The sequence below is a fragment of the Antennarius striatus genome, chromosome 13 (assembly GCF_040054535.1).
Source record: "Antennarius striatus isolate MH-2024 chromosome 13, ASM4005453v1, whole genome shotgun sequence".
Lineage (NCBI taxonomy): Eukaryota > Metazoa > Chordata > Actinopteri > Lophiiformes > Antennariidae > Antennarius > Antennarius striatus.
Genome location: NC_090788.1, coordinates 4,611,495 through 4,624,931, shown reverse-complemented (window position 1 = coordinate 4,624,931; position 13,437 = coordinate 4,611,495). Strand labels below are relative to the sequence as shown.

At 45.3% G+C, this 13,437-nt stretch overlaps 1 protein-coding gene across 3 annotated transcripts; it reads left to right on the top strand.

Annotated features, from left to right (window-relative positions):
* The first annotated feature begins 417 nt into the window (after positions 1–417).
* si:dkey-250d21.1 (uncharacterized) lies at positions 418–13,225 on the top strand. Of its 3 annotated transcripts, none has more exons than XM_068331616.1 (11): positions 418–843; positions 3,162–3,282; positions 3,455–3,562; positions 3,662–3,698; positions 3,791–5,586; positions 5,906–5,936; positions 6,340–8,105; positions 8,200–8,248; positions 9,003–10,795; positions 10,895–10,931; positions 11,126–13,225. In XM_068331616.1, the coding sequence occupies exons 1-11, from the start codon at positions 749–751 to the stop codon at positions 12,622–12,624; spliced, it is 7,332 nt and encodes a 2,443-aa protein (XP_068187717.1). In that variant the 5' UTR covers positions 418–748; the 3' UTR covers positions 12,625–13,225. The 3 variants fall into 3 exon arrangements, with proteins under 3 accessions (XP_068187717.1, XP_068187718.1, XP_068187716.1); XM_068331617.1 differs by having other exon boundaries at positions 3,788–5,586; positions 11,129–13,225; XM_068331615.1 differs by having other exon boundaries at positions 3,788–5,586.
* Positions 13,226–13,437: the final 212 nt, after the last annotated feature.

Below are 13,437 nucleotides of genomic sequence, written 5' to 3'. Positions count from 1 at the left end.
GTTTAAAATATATATTCTTAATTGTTGAAAATAGCAACAAAAATCAAAGAAAGGAAGTGAATTTAGATAATGGATCTGCAAAATCCAAAGTGGCATACTACAAATAAAACAGTTCTGCAGTTTAAGATGCCAACAATCAATTAAAAATCCATAGAAATTACTAATAATTATTAAATTGAGATAATTTATATATATATTTTTTTTAAAACTTGAATAAGTTTAATTGTCAAAAAGACAAAACTTTTCGTCATCTTATATAACATCTGAGTAAATAACATGAGGTCCATGATTACACAAACGTTGTGATCAATCATTTTATTAAAACAAGGATAGACATGAACGAGCTGGCATTGTGACTCTGGGTACCTCTGGTCATGTTGCGCCATCATTGTTCGACAGAGAAAAAAGTGACTTATTGACAATGAAAGTGAGCGGACGGACGGCTCGGTTCTGCCCTCTAGCGGCGCACGTCCTCGTTGCACAACCCAGTTCCTGGTTGATGGGATAACACGCTGTCGGCGACTGTTAGCGCACCACGCAACATTAACTTTTCATAGCATGGAATTAATATGTTCTTAGTTTGTTAAGGAGATATTGGGCGAAAATAACACTGAAAGTCCACTGTGTCGGCTCAAGGCTTCGGTGAAGGCATGACGCGGTAGACTCCTGCAGGTTTTCTCATAGTAGGCTTTCCAGCTTGCAACCAACAGCTAAGCTAGCTAACTTGCTAGCTACCTACTTTGCCAAGATGACTGACTGCTGCGCCGCAGCGAATTGTAATTCCCAACAAGGGGAATCAGAAAACTCCGTAGCTCTTTTCAGCTTTCCTTTGGACCCGGAGCGGTAAGTGCGATTATTTCATTGAGATATAATTAAAAATTAGCCACTTAGCATGCGATATGAAGCTGTTAGCTTTCCATCGTTAGCACTGGCGCTAGCTTAACATCATGTTGGCATTAGCACAAGTCCGTCGAAAATGGCGCAGACCAGCGATACTCCTCAAAGAAAAGTCGGCGTGAAAAACATTCCGTTCACTCATTCAGCCTCGGAGTTCGACACAAATGCACTAATAGTGACTCCATCTGTTTGTCCTGAGCGTCGAGGCATTGCACAAACCAAAGGAAATTAAAGTTTAAAACTTTCTGTTCTGTAAGCTAATTTCTATCGCTATCGATACGCGACACTCGCTAATGTAGCGACGCTGGTAATTATGACTGACGCGGGCTTAGCACGAATGAAACGCCTCCCATTTAGAAAACTATTCCGCTAAATTTAATATTATATTATTCAAAGTTCATCGTTTTGCATCACAATCAAGCAATTAAATAATTTAAAATTGTAATCGACCTTTTCTATTATGTGTCTCATGAACTACTAGTCTGGCGCCTTCAGCTGCCTCTCCATGGGTCCCTGTTTTATCTCACTTTAAAAAATTCCTGTAATCTTGTGCAAAATTATGATTCGTAAAATCGAATTTATCGATTTATTGTCGGTTGGGACAATCGATCTCAACATGTGACTTCGCTTCCAGCCTCACAAAGAGTTTTTTTTTCTGTTTGCACTATCTGCTTTTAAACCTGCATAACATGTCCTCCTTGCGTTAGGGCTGCAGCATGCACATGCAAATAACTATCATTACCACCTGAGGTGAATGGAGACATTCCAGGATTTCATTTCATTAGAACGTAAATGTCTTAGCAGTGAATTGCATAATCATAGCAATTGACTATTTTGCAGACAAGCAGTATTTTTAGAGGCAGGGATCAATATTTGTGTCTCAGTCTGCATATGTCGCCATATGTAAATACTGTTGTCCTTCATTCTTGATAAAGTTCTCTGCGTCTGCTTTATCATACCTGAACCGACTACACCAAGAACAAAGCACAGATCTGGAACTTTTAAAGTGTTGGGTACACCCCCTTATGTAAAACTATGGTTTTTCATGATTTAACTATTTATTAAAGAGTTAGAGCAGCTCTACCATAATGCTTACCTACTATCACAGAGTTCCAGCATAATAGTGGGTGATAACATGCTGCTGTACATGCGTCAAAAAATCTATTATCAAAAAAAAGTTTTTAATTGAGAATCGCCTAAAAAAATAAACATGTGTACCTCATTTAGACCAGCTCAGGTGCAGTTGTTAAAGTGTAAAGATAAAATGACACTCAGAGGCTGGATGTTGTCACGTTGAGAAACTTGCTGGAGGATGACAGACAGAAGGGAAGCCTGGTGTGAGCGATCGATAGTGAGCGACAAATAGTTCACTGACAATAGAGTAGTGTGAAATTTAGAAACCCATAAAAGACATTTACAGATGGGGAAATGTTAAAGGAGTACACGGATGTTTATAAAAATGTTTCTAGATTAAAAAAACAATGAAGACGAGCAGAAAATTGATGTAAGTTTTATTAAAGATTTTTTTTTTTTTTCCAGGAAGTGGTTAGAAGAAAAACATGTTTTCTCGTCTGTTAGCAGAATTAGAGCTATGAACAGATCTGGTTACAGCATTTTTTTAAATGTTTCTTTTTTTCTGATAGGTAAGTGAAGGAGAAATCCGTTAGATTTGGTGGTGATCAAGATCATCTGCTGGATCCAGAATATTTTTTTAGATCTGATTCTTTACCATTGTAGTAGAAGGACAATTACAATTTTTGCTTCTGGGTTTGTGGCCCAGACAAATTCACTGCAGTTATCAAACTAATAATGTCACCAATGTGATTCCAAATTCCATTGTTAACTCTGCTATCTTGTGATGTTCTGTCTTGTGATTGAGGAGTTGCTATCATGACATGTTATTGGATTCAGCCTGATCCAATCGACATGCTACACAAATAGTGAAATCGTCTGAGCCACGGTGTGAAATCTCCATGTCCAGCAACTTCAGTATGAAGATTGTGCCAAATCTTTATGGACACTAATACATCAAAATCATTCTCGCATTATCCAAACATCATTGGTGCCCTCACCATAAATGGGTTGGAACACGCACTTGAAACACAAGCAAACATTTTTTCACTCTTTGGCAATTTATGTCTGTTTAGTCATCATTTATTGCATTTATGATATAGAAGATTTATGTATCTTTGATTTGTTGTCTATATTAACCATTAAGCTGTGTGACCAAACACTTTATGCCTTTTCTTTCCCATGTTTTTCAGCTGCAATCAGTGGTTGGTTAACTGCTGTCGCCAAGATTTGGCATCAGAGCCTCCAGAGCAGCTGCATGGGCTCTACAGACTTTGCTCAAAGCACTTTGAGCCCTCTATGATCTCTCATCAGGTGAGAAGCGGATCTGTTGTCTAATATTAGAAGTACTCGTTTGCAATATGTAGATTTAATGCAGTTCAGCAGAATTCCACTCATGACTACTGTGAACTTGGTGAAAACTCAGTATTTCATGCAGTATGTAGAGGAAAAGCAGAAGTGTGACCCAGGGTTTTTCCTTTTTCAGAGTGCCTCTATCTGTGTCTTAAGCGAAGACGCTGTTCCAACAATATTTGACTTTGCAATGCCTGTGAATAATCAATCGTCCTGCAACAGAAAGAGAGCCAGAGATCCTGTAAGTGTTTTATGTTTAAAGAGTTCAGCTTTTCTTTTCTTTTTTTAATCAGGCATTAAAGCACACAATTCAAATCTGTAATTATCTTTTCCTTCTTAGTCGGAAGAAGAACCGACTTCTGTGAAGAAAACAAAAGGTGCAGTAAATTATTTCATTCTTTGTTTGTAAATGTTTTAAGTTGTAGTCATTTCAGCATTTTAATCCGTTGTTTTTCTACCCAATTAGAAGCAACTGAAGCAGAAGTACCTCAAGAAATGACAGAAGTTTCTGCAGAGAACAGTGCGACACCCCAACTTCAAAACGATAACCAAACCCAGGGGGACACAGCCGGCTCCAAAGCAAAAGAAACCCTGAAAGTTTATTTCAAGGAAATCCTTGCGCTGACCGGGTTCAGCATCAACGGCGTTAACATCAACACCGACGAGCCGATCGGCGGCGCCAGAGGTCAGCAAGCTCTCAATCGCATCTGTGTGGAAAAAATCGACAAGAAGGAAATCCTCCAGTTCAGCGAAGACCTGATGAGGGAGGAGATCCAAAACAGCCTCCGACTGGCACGATTCTTCTCCGTCCTGCTTCAGGACGCGACAAGCATAGAGGGAAAGGATCAGATCCCAATTTTCATCAGGTCCGTCACGGTCGACGGGTTCCCACAAAAGCACCTCATCGGGTTCTTACCGTGTGACTTAGATTCAGAGAATTTATTTTATATGCTTCTGTCTGAGTTGCGAAACAAGTGGGGGTTGAGGATGGAGCACTGCAGAGGACTGAGCTACCTGGTCACAGGTGGCATGTGTCAGAAAATGCGAGACCTCACCTGCAGGATCCTGCAGGAGTTTCCTCAAGTGGTTTTGTCTCCCAGTGACCCGTATGCCTTCAACATATGGATTATCCGCTGCATGCCCGTGCCCTCCATTCAAAACGTTGCAGACACTGTAGAAGAGGTGGCGTCGTTACTCAGGAGAACCCCAGAACTGTGGAAAAGACTGGAGGGAAAGATCCAGATGACGTACGGTCACGTCAAAGGGGAAGCGGAGCGAGTGAAGGCCGCTGCCAGTGAGAACTGGGAACACGGAACCGACGCGTTCCAGACCATGCTGGAAATTCTGGAGCCGTTCTTGAACTGCATCAATGAGATGATTTCCAAAGTCGATGAAGATACCGCCCAGCAGATGGCCAAGCTCAAGCCCATTATGAAGAATTTCAACTTCATCATCACACTGGTTGTTCTGAAGAACACTCTCTGTTGTGTGAGCATACTCAACTCCAGTCTCAGGGGAATAATCAGCATCAGCAGTACCTTGCAGTACACAATTTCCAATGCCTTAAAGCTGGTAAGCAAATACCAACAAGATATCGCCGTGTTGCACAGGAAGTGGTTTTCAGATGCGGTGGGAAGAGCAAAGAAGCTGGGGGTGGAGGTCACCAAACCGGAGATGGCTCAAGGGGAGGCGGCCGAAATGCCGTTGGACGACTTTTACCGCGAGAGCCTGAGCCGGCCCATCCTGCAGTATCTGGTCGCAGAGGTGAAAAGAGTCTTCAGCACGGAGATGGTGAGGATCCTCCGCTGGCTTTCGTTGGTGCCGTCGTACATGGCCGACCACAATTTCAGCATCCGCAGGGATAAAGTGGCCGACGCCAACTTGAACAACCTGGCCAGGCCCGACACGTTTTACGAAGAGCTCGGTTCGTGGGAGGTGAAGTGGAGACACGCCAGCAAGCGTCGGATCCTCCCCACCACCGTGTTCGCCACGCTCAAGATTCCTGATATTGGCTTTTACCCAAACGTGCAGAGCTTGCTGAGGGTGTTGGGTACCGTTCCATGTGTAAACGCAGAAGCGGACGTGTACGGGCAGTACCATATGGTACTGGAGCGATGCCACTCCTACCTGAAAGCCACACCAGATGAACAAAGACGCTGCAGCATGGCGTACATCTACGTCAACCAGGATGTCCATTTCAGCGTTGAAGAGATGGTGGAGTTATACGTCCAGAAACATCCAGACATCCTGCAGCTGCTGCAGATTGTGAGTCTGTTTTCACGTCTAGAGTGTCGTCTGTGTGGGTTCTCGTTTATCCAGGTCAGCATTAACCAAAGCTGTTTAAATAAATCCACTGGAGTTTAAGAAAGTTCCTTGAAAACATTTACGTTAAGAAGCTGAGACGAGACCAACAAGCACCAGAACTGAAGAAGCCTTTTGCATGAGAAGCGAAACGTTATCAAGGAACTTTCTTAAAAGTCCAATGGGTTAATTTAAACAACTTTGGATAACTAGAGTTAAAATGTTGTCTTCGTAAACAGAAAATGTATATTCTTCTTAAAATTGCATTAAATTTGTGTTTCAGGATGACAACGCTAAGGAGAAGCCTCCCAAAGGTAAGAGGACATGATCCATCACACGGATAGCGCCTCGTGTAACCAGCATGAGAATACAGTATTTTCTGCACTATAAGGCGCACTGGACTATAAGGCCTAATTTTAAAGCTGTTTTCATCTATAAGGAACACTGTCGGCTTTTGAGAAAATTAATGGCTTTCAGGTGCGTCTTATAGTGCAGAAAATACTGTAGCTAAACGGTAGTAAAATCAGTTTATTGTCATGATGTTAATTATAATAATCACAGAATAAGAGCAGGTTTGGTGATGATGATATGACTCATGATAAACTTTGGTTATATCATAAATCCTGCATACACAATATATTTATACTACATTCTTGGGAAGTAGCACACTCTCTAGTGTGCTTAATGTGTTTGTTTTTCCCCTTGTTGTCATTTCAGTGGCGTCACATGGGAACCACGCTGAAAAGGATACTGAAGAAGAGCTGCAGCTCATAAACCTGGAGATGGATGCTGAGAGGCTGGTGGAGATGAAGTGTGCCGAGACGGATCGAGAGGCTCTTAAATCCGCTCTGCAGGCCACGGTGACGGCCGCCTACGGCAGCCAGAGCAGGAACCACGGTGACGCGTCCGCTCAGGACGGAGAGGTTGAGTACGTGACCAAGTCTGAGATGAAAGAGGTGCTCACCGTGTGCGAGAACGCCGTGCGGGAGGGAATCCTCATGGAGGTGGGGAGTTCGTTCTTCTCTCTGTTCATCGATCGTGTGGTGAAGCTGGGAGAGAAGGACCACCTTCCTCTCTTCTTGAGGTTCGTGGACAGTTTCGATGTCATGCGGTTGGAGTTGTTGGGATTCCTCGAGGCGGATCTGGATTGCGACACTATGGTCCAGCGTCTCCTGGAGATCGTGACAGAAAAGTGGCATCTCGACTTGAATAACTGCAGAGGTCAAGCGTACCTCGGCTCCGGCGATGTTTCTTATAAGCTGAAAGCCTTCGCCTGCAAAGTCCAGGAGAAGTATCCTCTGGCTATCAGCACGCACTGCTCTTCCTACTCTTTTAACACGTGGTGGTCGAGATCTCTGCCGGTACCCGCCGTGAAGAGAGCGTTGGATATATTCGAAGAGGTCATGATGTTTTTCGGCACCAGCGTTACCCTTCAGAAACAGCTGGACCATGTGATCGCCGTCGGTCTGAGAGAAAGCTACGAGAAGGTCCAGGAGCTGCAGGGGAAGTTCTGCGGCGTCTGGCAGGAGAAGCACGACTCGTACGAGGTGTTCGTCCAGATGCTGGAGGCGTTGGTGGACTGTCTGGAGAGATTCAAGAACAACCCGCAGAGATGGAAAAGCTTCGTGTCCGAACAAGCCGGGGCACTCCTCCGCAAGGTGATGGAGTTCGACTTCATCATCGCCATGGTGGCCTTGAAGAACGCCTCGTCCTTCACCAGGGAGCTGAGCGCAGCTCTGCAGAAGGACCACTTCAGCGCCGCCTCACAGCTTTGCCAAATCAACGGCATCGTGGCCACGCTGAACAGAGTGAAAACCAACATGAAGGTGTTCCACCAGAGCTGGTTCGATGAGGCGTGTGCGATCGCACAGAGTCTGAGAGTTCAGGTCGAACTGCCTGAAGGCGCTTTGCCAAGAGACGGGATGATAAAACCGGTCAGCTTTTACAAGGATAGCTTAAGCGTGCCTCTAGTAGATAACCTCATCACCGCCGTTAAGGATCATTTCTCTGAGGACCACAAAGAAGCACTCAACTTCCTGTCGCTGGTTCCGTGTTCGGTCACCGTGAGCTACATGTTCGAGAGCCTGAAGTCGAAGCTTCCGCTCTACAGCAGCGATCTTCCCGACGCCGACAACTTCTTCACGGAGCTGTGCTGCTGGAGAGTGACGTGGAAGACCAAAGTTGCTTCCGTGACCATACCGGGCACCATTTTTCACACGCTGCGTCTGCCGCTCATGCAGTACTTTGGAAACATCAACGCCCTCCTGAGGATCATGTCCGTGCTGCCCAGCACGGCGCTGGAGGACTGCGGGGTGGTGATGCGCCACAAAAAGTTCCAAGAGTACTTAAGGAACACGAATCCCTCGGACCGATCCCCCTGCCTGGCGATGCTGCAGGTGAGCACGGACTTCAGCCGAGACCTGGACCGCATGGTGACCCAGTGTCTGAAGGTCACCCCCCAGGCCCTGGAGGGAATCTGTCTGGTAGGTGTTTTTAGTCATAAGAGCAAAATGGTCAATTTTCTCTGAATCATATTAATTATCCGAATACATTCTAATTCCATGGATTTCTTTGCAGGACAAGGAATCCAAAAGTCTCATCAAGAACCCTGAAAACAACATGGAAGGTACGGTTGATGAGACGCCTGTTTTTATTACATTTTCTTACGTCTTCGTCGAGTTATCGAAAGTGCGACAACAGTTGTTCCCAAAAGTGTTCAGACACATCATCAGTCATAAATTAAAATCAGAAGACGTCACAAAGATGAGATTACCTGTGTTCAAACTATTAAACTTCTTATTTAACAGACGTTTGAATATTTTTTGGCAGGACGTTGTTTATTTAAATTAAAGTGGACCAGTGAAGGTCTGATCCAGTGTGTCAGTGGGCAGAAGAGAAGCATACCCGTTTTAGAACAGCTTATTCTGCACTCAATATGACTTTTTTTGTACATATACTGTACATGTACCTTTTTTTAAACTTTTTATATTATGATTGAAAATATAAAGAAAAAATGTGATGTAAAGAGGAAAATATTATGAAAATATGTAGACAAAATACCATTGAGAACAAAGGAACTCAGTCATTCCAAGTGTGAAAATGATCCCATTTCACTTTCACATTTTGAGAAATTGGCATCCTTACAGGGTTTTTAAAGAATAGATAAAAAATCAAAGTTTTAGACTAGAATGAGTACAAAACTAGATCACTTTGAAAATGAAATATCTTTGTGCTGTTCTTTATTCCATTCAGTTCGACATAGGACGTTTTGAATGTTTTAAACTTATACATTTGTTTGACGCGTGATTCGTGAGCCGTAGTTTGAATATTGGTCATAACTTCTTTTGTTGTCATTTTATTCCGACCCTTAACCCGTTTAGTTGATTCTGTCGAAGAGGAAACGGAAGATCTTGGCACCCAGCGATCTCCTGAGAAGATCGAGGACGGAGACGTGAAGCTGGTAGATGAGAACGGACATTCAGGAGATAATCGCCAGAGCTTCGCGACGGTATTCCAAGTGGCTGCTCTCCTGGGGAAAAAGAACAGCAGCTTCTCTGAGCTGTCGGAAGAGGACAGAACTTCGATCGTCCAGGAGCTGTCCGCCTGCCACTGGTTTTGGAATCCGAGCCGAAGCGCACCTCGTATGAGCGGCGATGAAACGATGAGCCTTCTCATCAAGGGAGTCAGAGACGTCATCCTCAAGGAGATCCAGCTGTCGCCGTTCTTCTCTCTTATTATAGACAAACCTGTGAACATAGTTGAGAACACCTATCTACCTGTTTTTGTCAGGTACGTCGGAGGATCTGCTCCCAAAGTGGAGCTCATGGGGTTCTTACCCTTTGATGAAAGCAGTCATGTTGAAACACAAGCAAATAAGCTGGCTAAAGTCCTCACTGAAGACTGGGCTCTGCCGATGTCTCAGTGTCGAGGACAAGCCTTCATGCCCCTGGGCTCAGGTTATCAAAGCCTGAAGAAGATGTCTTTGGATTTCCTCAAGGGTTATCCCCTCGCTGTCCAAACACCTAGTGAGTCTTGTGGACTCGCCCATTGGCTGGCGAGAAGTGTACCGTGTCCCTCAGTAGCAAAAATGTTGGATATCACAGAAGATCTGCTGTTGTTCTTTGATGAGTCCCCTCATCTAGAGGGACAGCTGGCCCACGCCGTCGACGGGCTCCTCAACATGCCGAGAGAGGCGTTAGAAGAAATCCCAGAAACGTGTTGCTCCAGGTGGAAGAAGAGAGAAGACTTCTTTGACATACTGGTCGATACTTTAGAGGGCGTTCTCAGCTGTTTAGATTCCGTTAGCACAACCGCCGTGGGTTCCAAGTCCATGCATGCGCAGGTTCTGTCCACCGCTCTGAGAAAAGTGGATTTCATCATCACCCTCGTGATTCTGAAGAACGCTTGCGCTCCTCTTCGTAACTGCAGCACGGTGTTTCGCTGTGGAAACCCCGCCGACATTCTCTGCGAAGTGGAAAAAATCCCCTCCATCATATCGACCCTCGACAAAATGTTAGAGAACGTGAACGCCGCTCACTCCTCCTGGTTCGAGCAGGCGTTCCAGTTGGCGAACAAAGTAGCTCCGGAACACGTGTGGTTCTCGGAGGAAGCTAGCAATTACGAATCCCCAGAGATATATTACAGAGAGAACCTGAGCGTCCCCCTCCTCAGGAGTCTCATCGATGAGATGAAGTACAGCTTCTCAGACGGCCACTTGAAGGCCTTATCGGTTCTCTCTTTGCTCCCCTCCTGCAATCCCATGCTGTCGGAGTCTACCGACAAACCGTTCAGTCTCTACCTGACGGATCTCCCCGAGCCCGAAGCGGTAGAACAAGACATCAACGCCTGGGCTTCTGTGTGGAGAGAAAAATACCAGGATGTAACCCCTCCGACGTCCATCGCCGAAACCCTAGCCCACCCCGAGTCAGCCAACCACCCCACCGTCACCTTACTGCTGAGACAAGTAGCCGTTTTGCCGAGTGTCAGCATGGAGTGTGACCTGATGAAGACCACTCTGAACTCCACGAGGGACCTGTTAAAACACACTGTGTGCAAAGGCAAAGTATTGGATCGAGTGGTCCTCCTGTCTCACAGCGCGACGTTGCAGAGGCTGCCGGAAGTCTTTGAGAAGAGTGTGGAGCTCGACCCGGAGATCGATTCCTTCCTTTCGCTGGTAAAGATTTTTGTTTTTCCCTTTTCTGTGGAGTCATTTTAACATAAAACAATATAACCGTATTTTACAGCCCGTCTGATCACTGTTACCTTTCTGTAGGTGATGGAGGCTATACAAAGACTAAAGCTGGACAGTGGTGAGTTCCTTTATGTTAATCTAGTCAGAAAAGCACCGTGTTTAAGCCTGTATTGTGTATAGATGACAGAAAACTGCTCCGATCTAGACCCTCCTTTAGGGCTTTGTCTATTTACTCTGAACAAACCAGTGAGGGCATAATCCCACGCCATTGTTTGATTTTGCTTTCTACTTTTGCTCTTGAAATAAACCCAGCAGATCCATCAGAATCTCCTGCCGCCGATGGTGCGGAGAAGCCGGCTGAAGAAGACGACACACCGGCGATGGACGTTGCTCAAGAGCCCAGAAAAACCATGTCCTTCTACGAACCGCAGCTGCGTGAGGAAATGCTCAAGGAACTCTGGGACTCGCAGTTCTTCACCTTTATAACTGAGCAAGCTGTTAAGATTGACGGTGAGGACTATGTGCCGCTGTGCATCCGATACTTGAGCAAGGAGGACATCCAGTGTGAAGAAACACTGGCTTTCATCCCGTTTGGGGAAGACCCGCTTGTCCTCGCTGTTGCCGTTGAAACAGCGTTGTCTGAGAAGTGGGGGCTGAACATGGAGTACTGTAGAGGACAGTCCTTGTTAAGTGTCGGTAAAGTAGGAGCTCAGATGAGGGCTGTGAGTTCAACTATCGCTCAGAAATACCCCCAGGCTACCAGAACGTTCAGCTCCGCTTTGTCCCTGAATGTGTGGTTGGCCAGATCGTCCCCCGTTGAGGAAATCGCCACCGGGTCGAACCTCATCGGCCAATTATTGCATTGGCTCACGGGGGACCCGGAGCGACAGAACAGACTGGAAGACGTTATCATCCACGTGTTCCGGCACGACGAGGGAAAGGGCAGCGAGCTGAGGGACAAACTGGTTCGAAACTGGCAGAAGAGTCACGACATGCACGAGGTGCTCTTAGAGATCTCAGAAGCCGTCATGCTCTGTTTGAACGAGCTCAAAAGAGAAGGGAGTCCTCCAGACCGGCAGCAAGCGTCGCGCTTCTTCGACGCCATTAGAAACTTTGAGTTCATCTTGTCAGCGGTGGTGCAAAAGAACATCCTTAGCGTGACTCAGAAAGTGAGTGAGTCTCTTCAGGGTAAGCCTTTAGATATGTTACATGCCGTCAATATTTTGCCCGATTTGAAAGCGGCTCTCGATAACCTGAAGAGCGACGTGGACGCCCACCACAAGGCCTGGTTCGAGGAAGCCGTCGCGCTGGCGTCTAAACTCCACGTGACCATGCTGCATTCGGTGCTTCTAGAACCGCTGAGCGAGTTTTACAAAGAATCCATCAGCGTGAAAGCGGTGGAGCACTCGATTTCCGAAATTGACGACCTCTTCACGGACAAGGTCCTGGATACCTTGAGGTGTCTGGAGATTGTGCCTTACGCAATGTCCAAAGTAGAAACCAGCGTTCTGAGCGGTCTGGTGTTCCGCCTGTACAAGGAGGACTTACCAGATCAGGCGTCCCTTCACCCCGAGATGAAGTCATGGAAGGAGAAGTGGTTGGACCCCATGGCGGGCTACCTCCCCCAGACTGTCCTCGACACGCTCAAGACGTCTCAGATAAGAAGTTTCAGTAACGTCGAAACTCTCCTCAGACTTCTGGTCATTTTGCCGTTTTCAAGAAGGGAGAGCAGCTTCAAGCAGGGTAAAAGAAGCTTACAGGAGTTCATGCAGCAGGACAGACGATCCCTCACCGAGCTGCACCCGCTGTAGGAGTCCCTTTCCTGTCAGGACTAGTAGATTTAAGCAATGCTTCTCGGATGTCACCCCCATTGAATTAAGAATCAGCGTCTCAAGCCTAATCCAAGGCCTGGACTCAATATTTTCGTGTACATTATTGATATAAGTTCTTGAATTTTTTCCTTTGTTACCCTGCAAACTAAGTCCTATGATATGTTTTTTGTTTTTTATCCTGTAGTTTGTACAGTTGTACGACCCAATGGGACCAGAGTCTTGGCAAACAAACAAAAAAAAATCAACGCTCCATCGGTTATCAAAGCTTGTGTGCCTTGATGCAGAAAACAAACAGTTCAGATGTATCACAATAACATGGATGATGAATCGTGTCCCATTGGAGTTGACTGACCTCTATACAGTTGTCCTGAATGAATTCTAATTCTGAAAATGCACCCTTACCTTTCCTGGGCACAAATAGAAATGGTTAGATCCATCTTGTCTTCGGATGATTTCTCATGTTTCCTGTCTCTTTGCAGGAAAGATTTTTTGCTGTAAACGTATCTTTGAAAGAGTGTTTCCTTTATAGGAAAACCTTCATATATATTTGTCAAAAAAGTAATAAAAATCTACAAAAAGATTCCTGTTTTGTTGCTTGTTTTTACATCTGTGGGATTCTATTGGTTATGTCTCTAATGGACCACGAGGTGGCGCAGTGAGGCTGTAATTCACCTTCAGAGGAACTGAATAGATGAAAATCCATGTTTAAAGATTTAATATTTGCAATAATAACTCAAACTGGGTTCTTTTCCACCAGCTATAGCTGACTCACTAGCTGCTAAAACTAAAAAA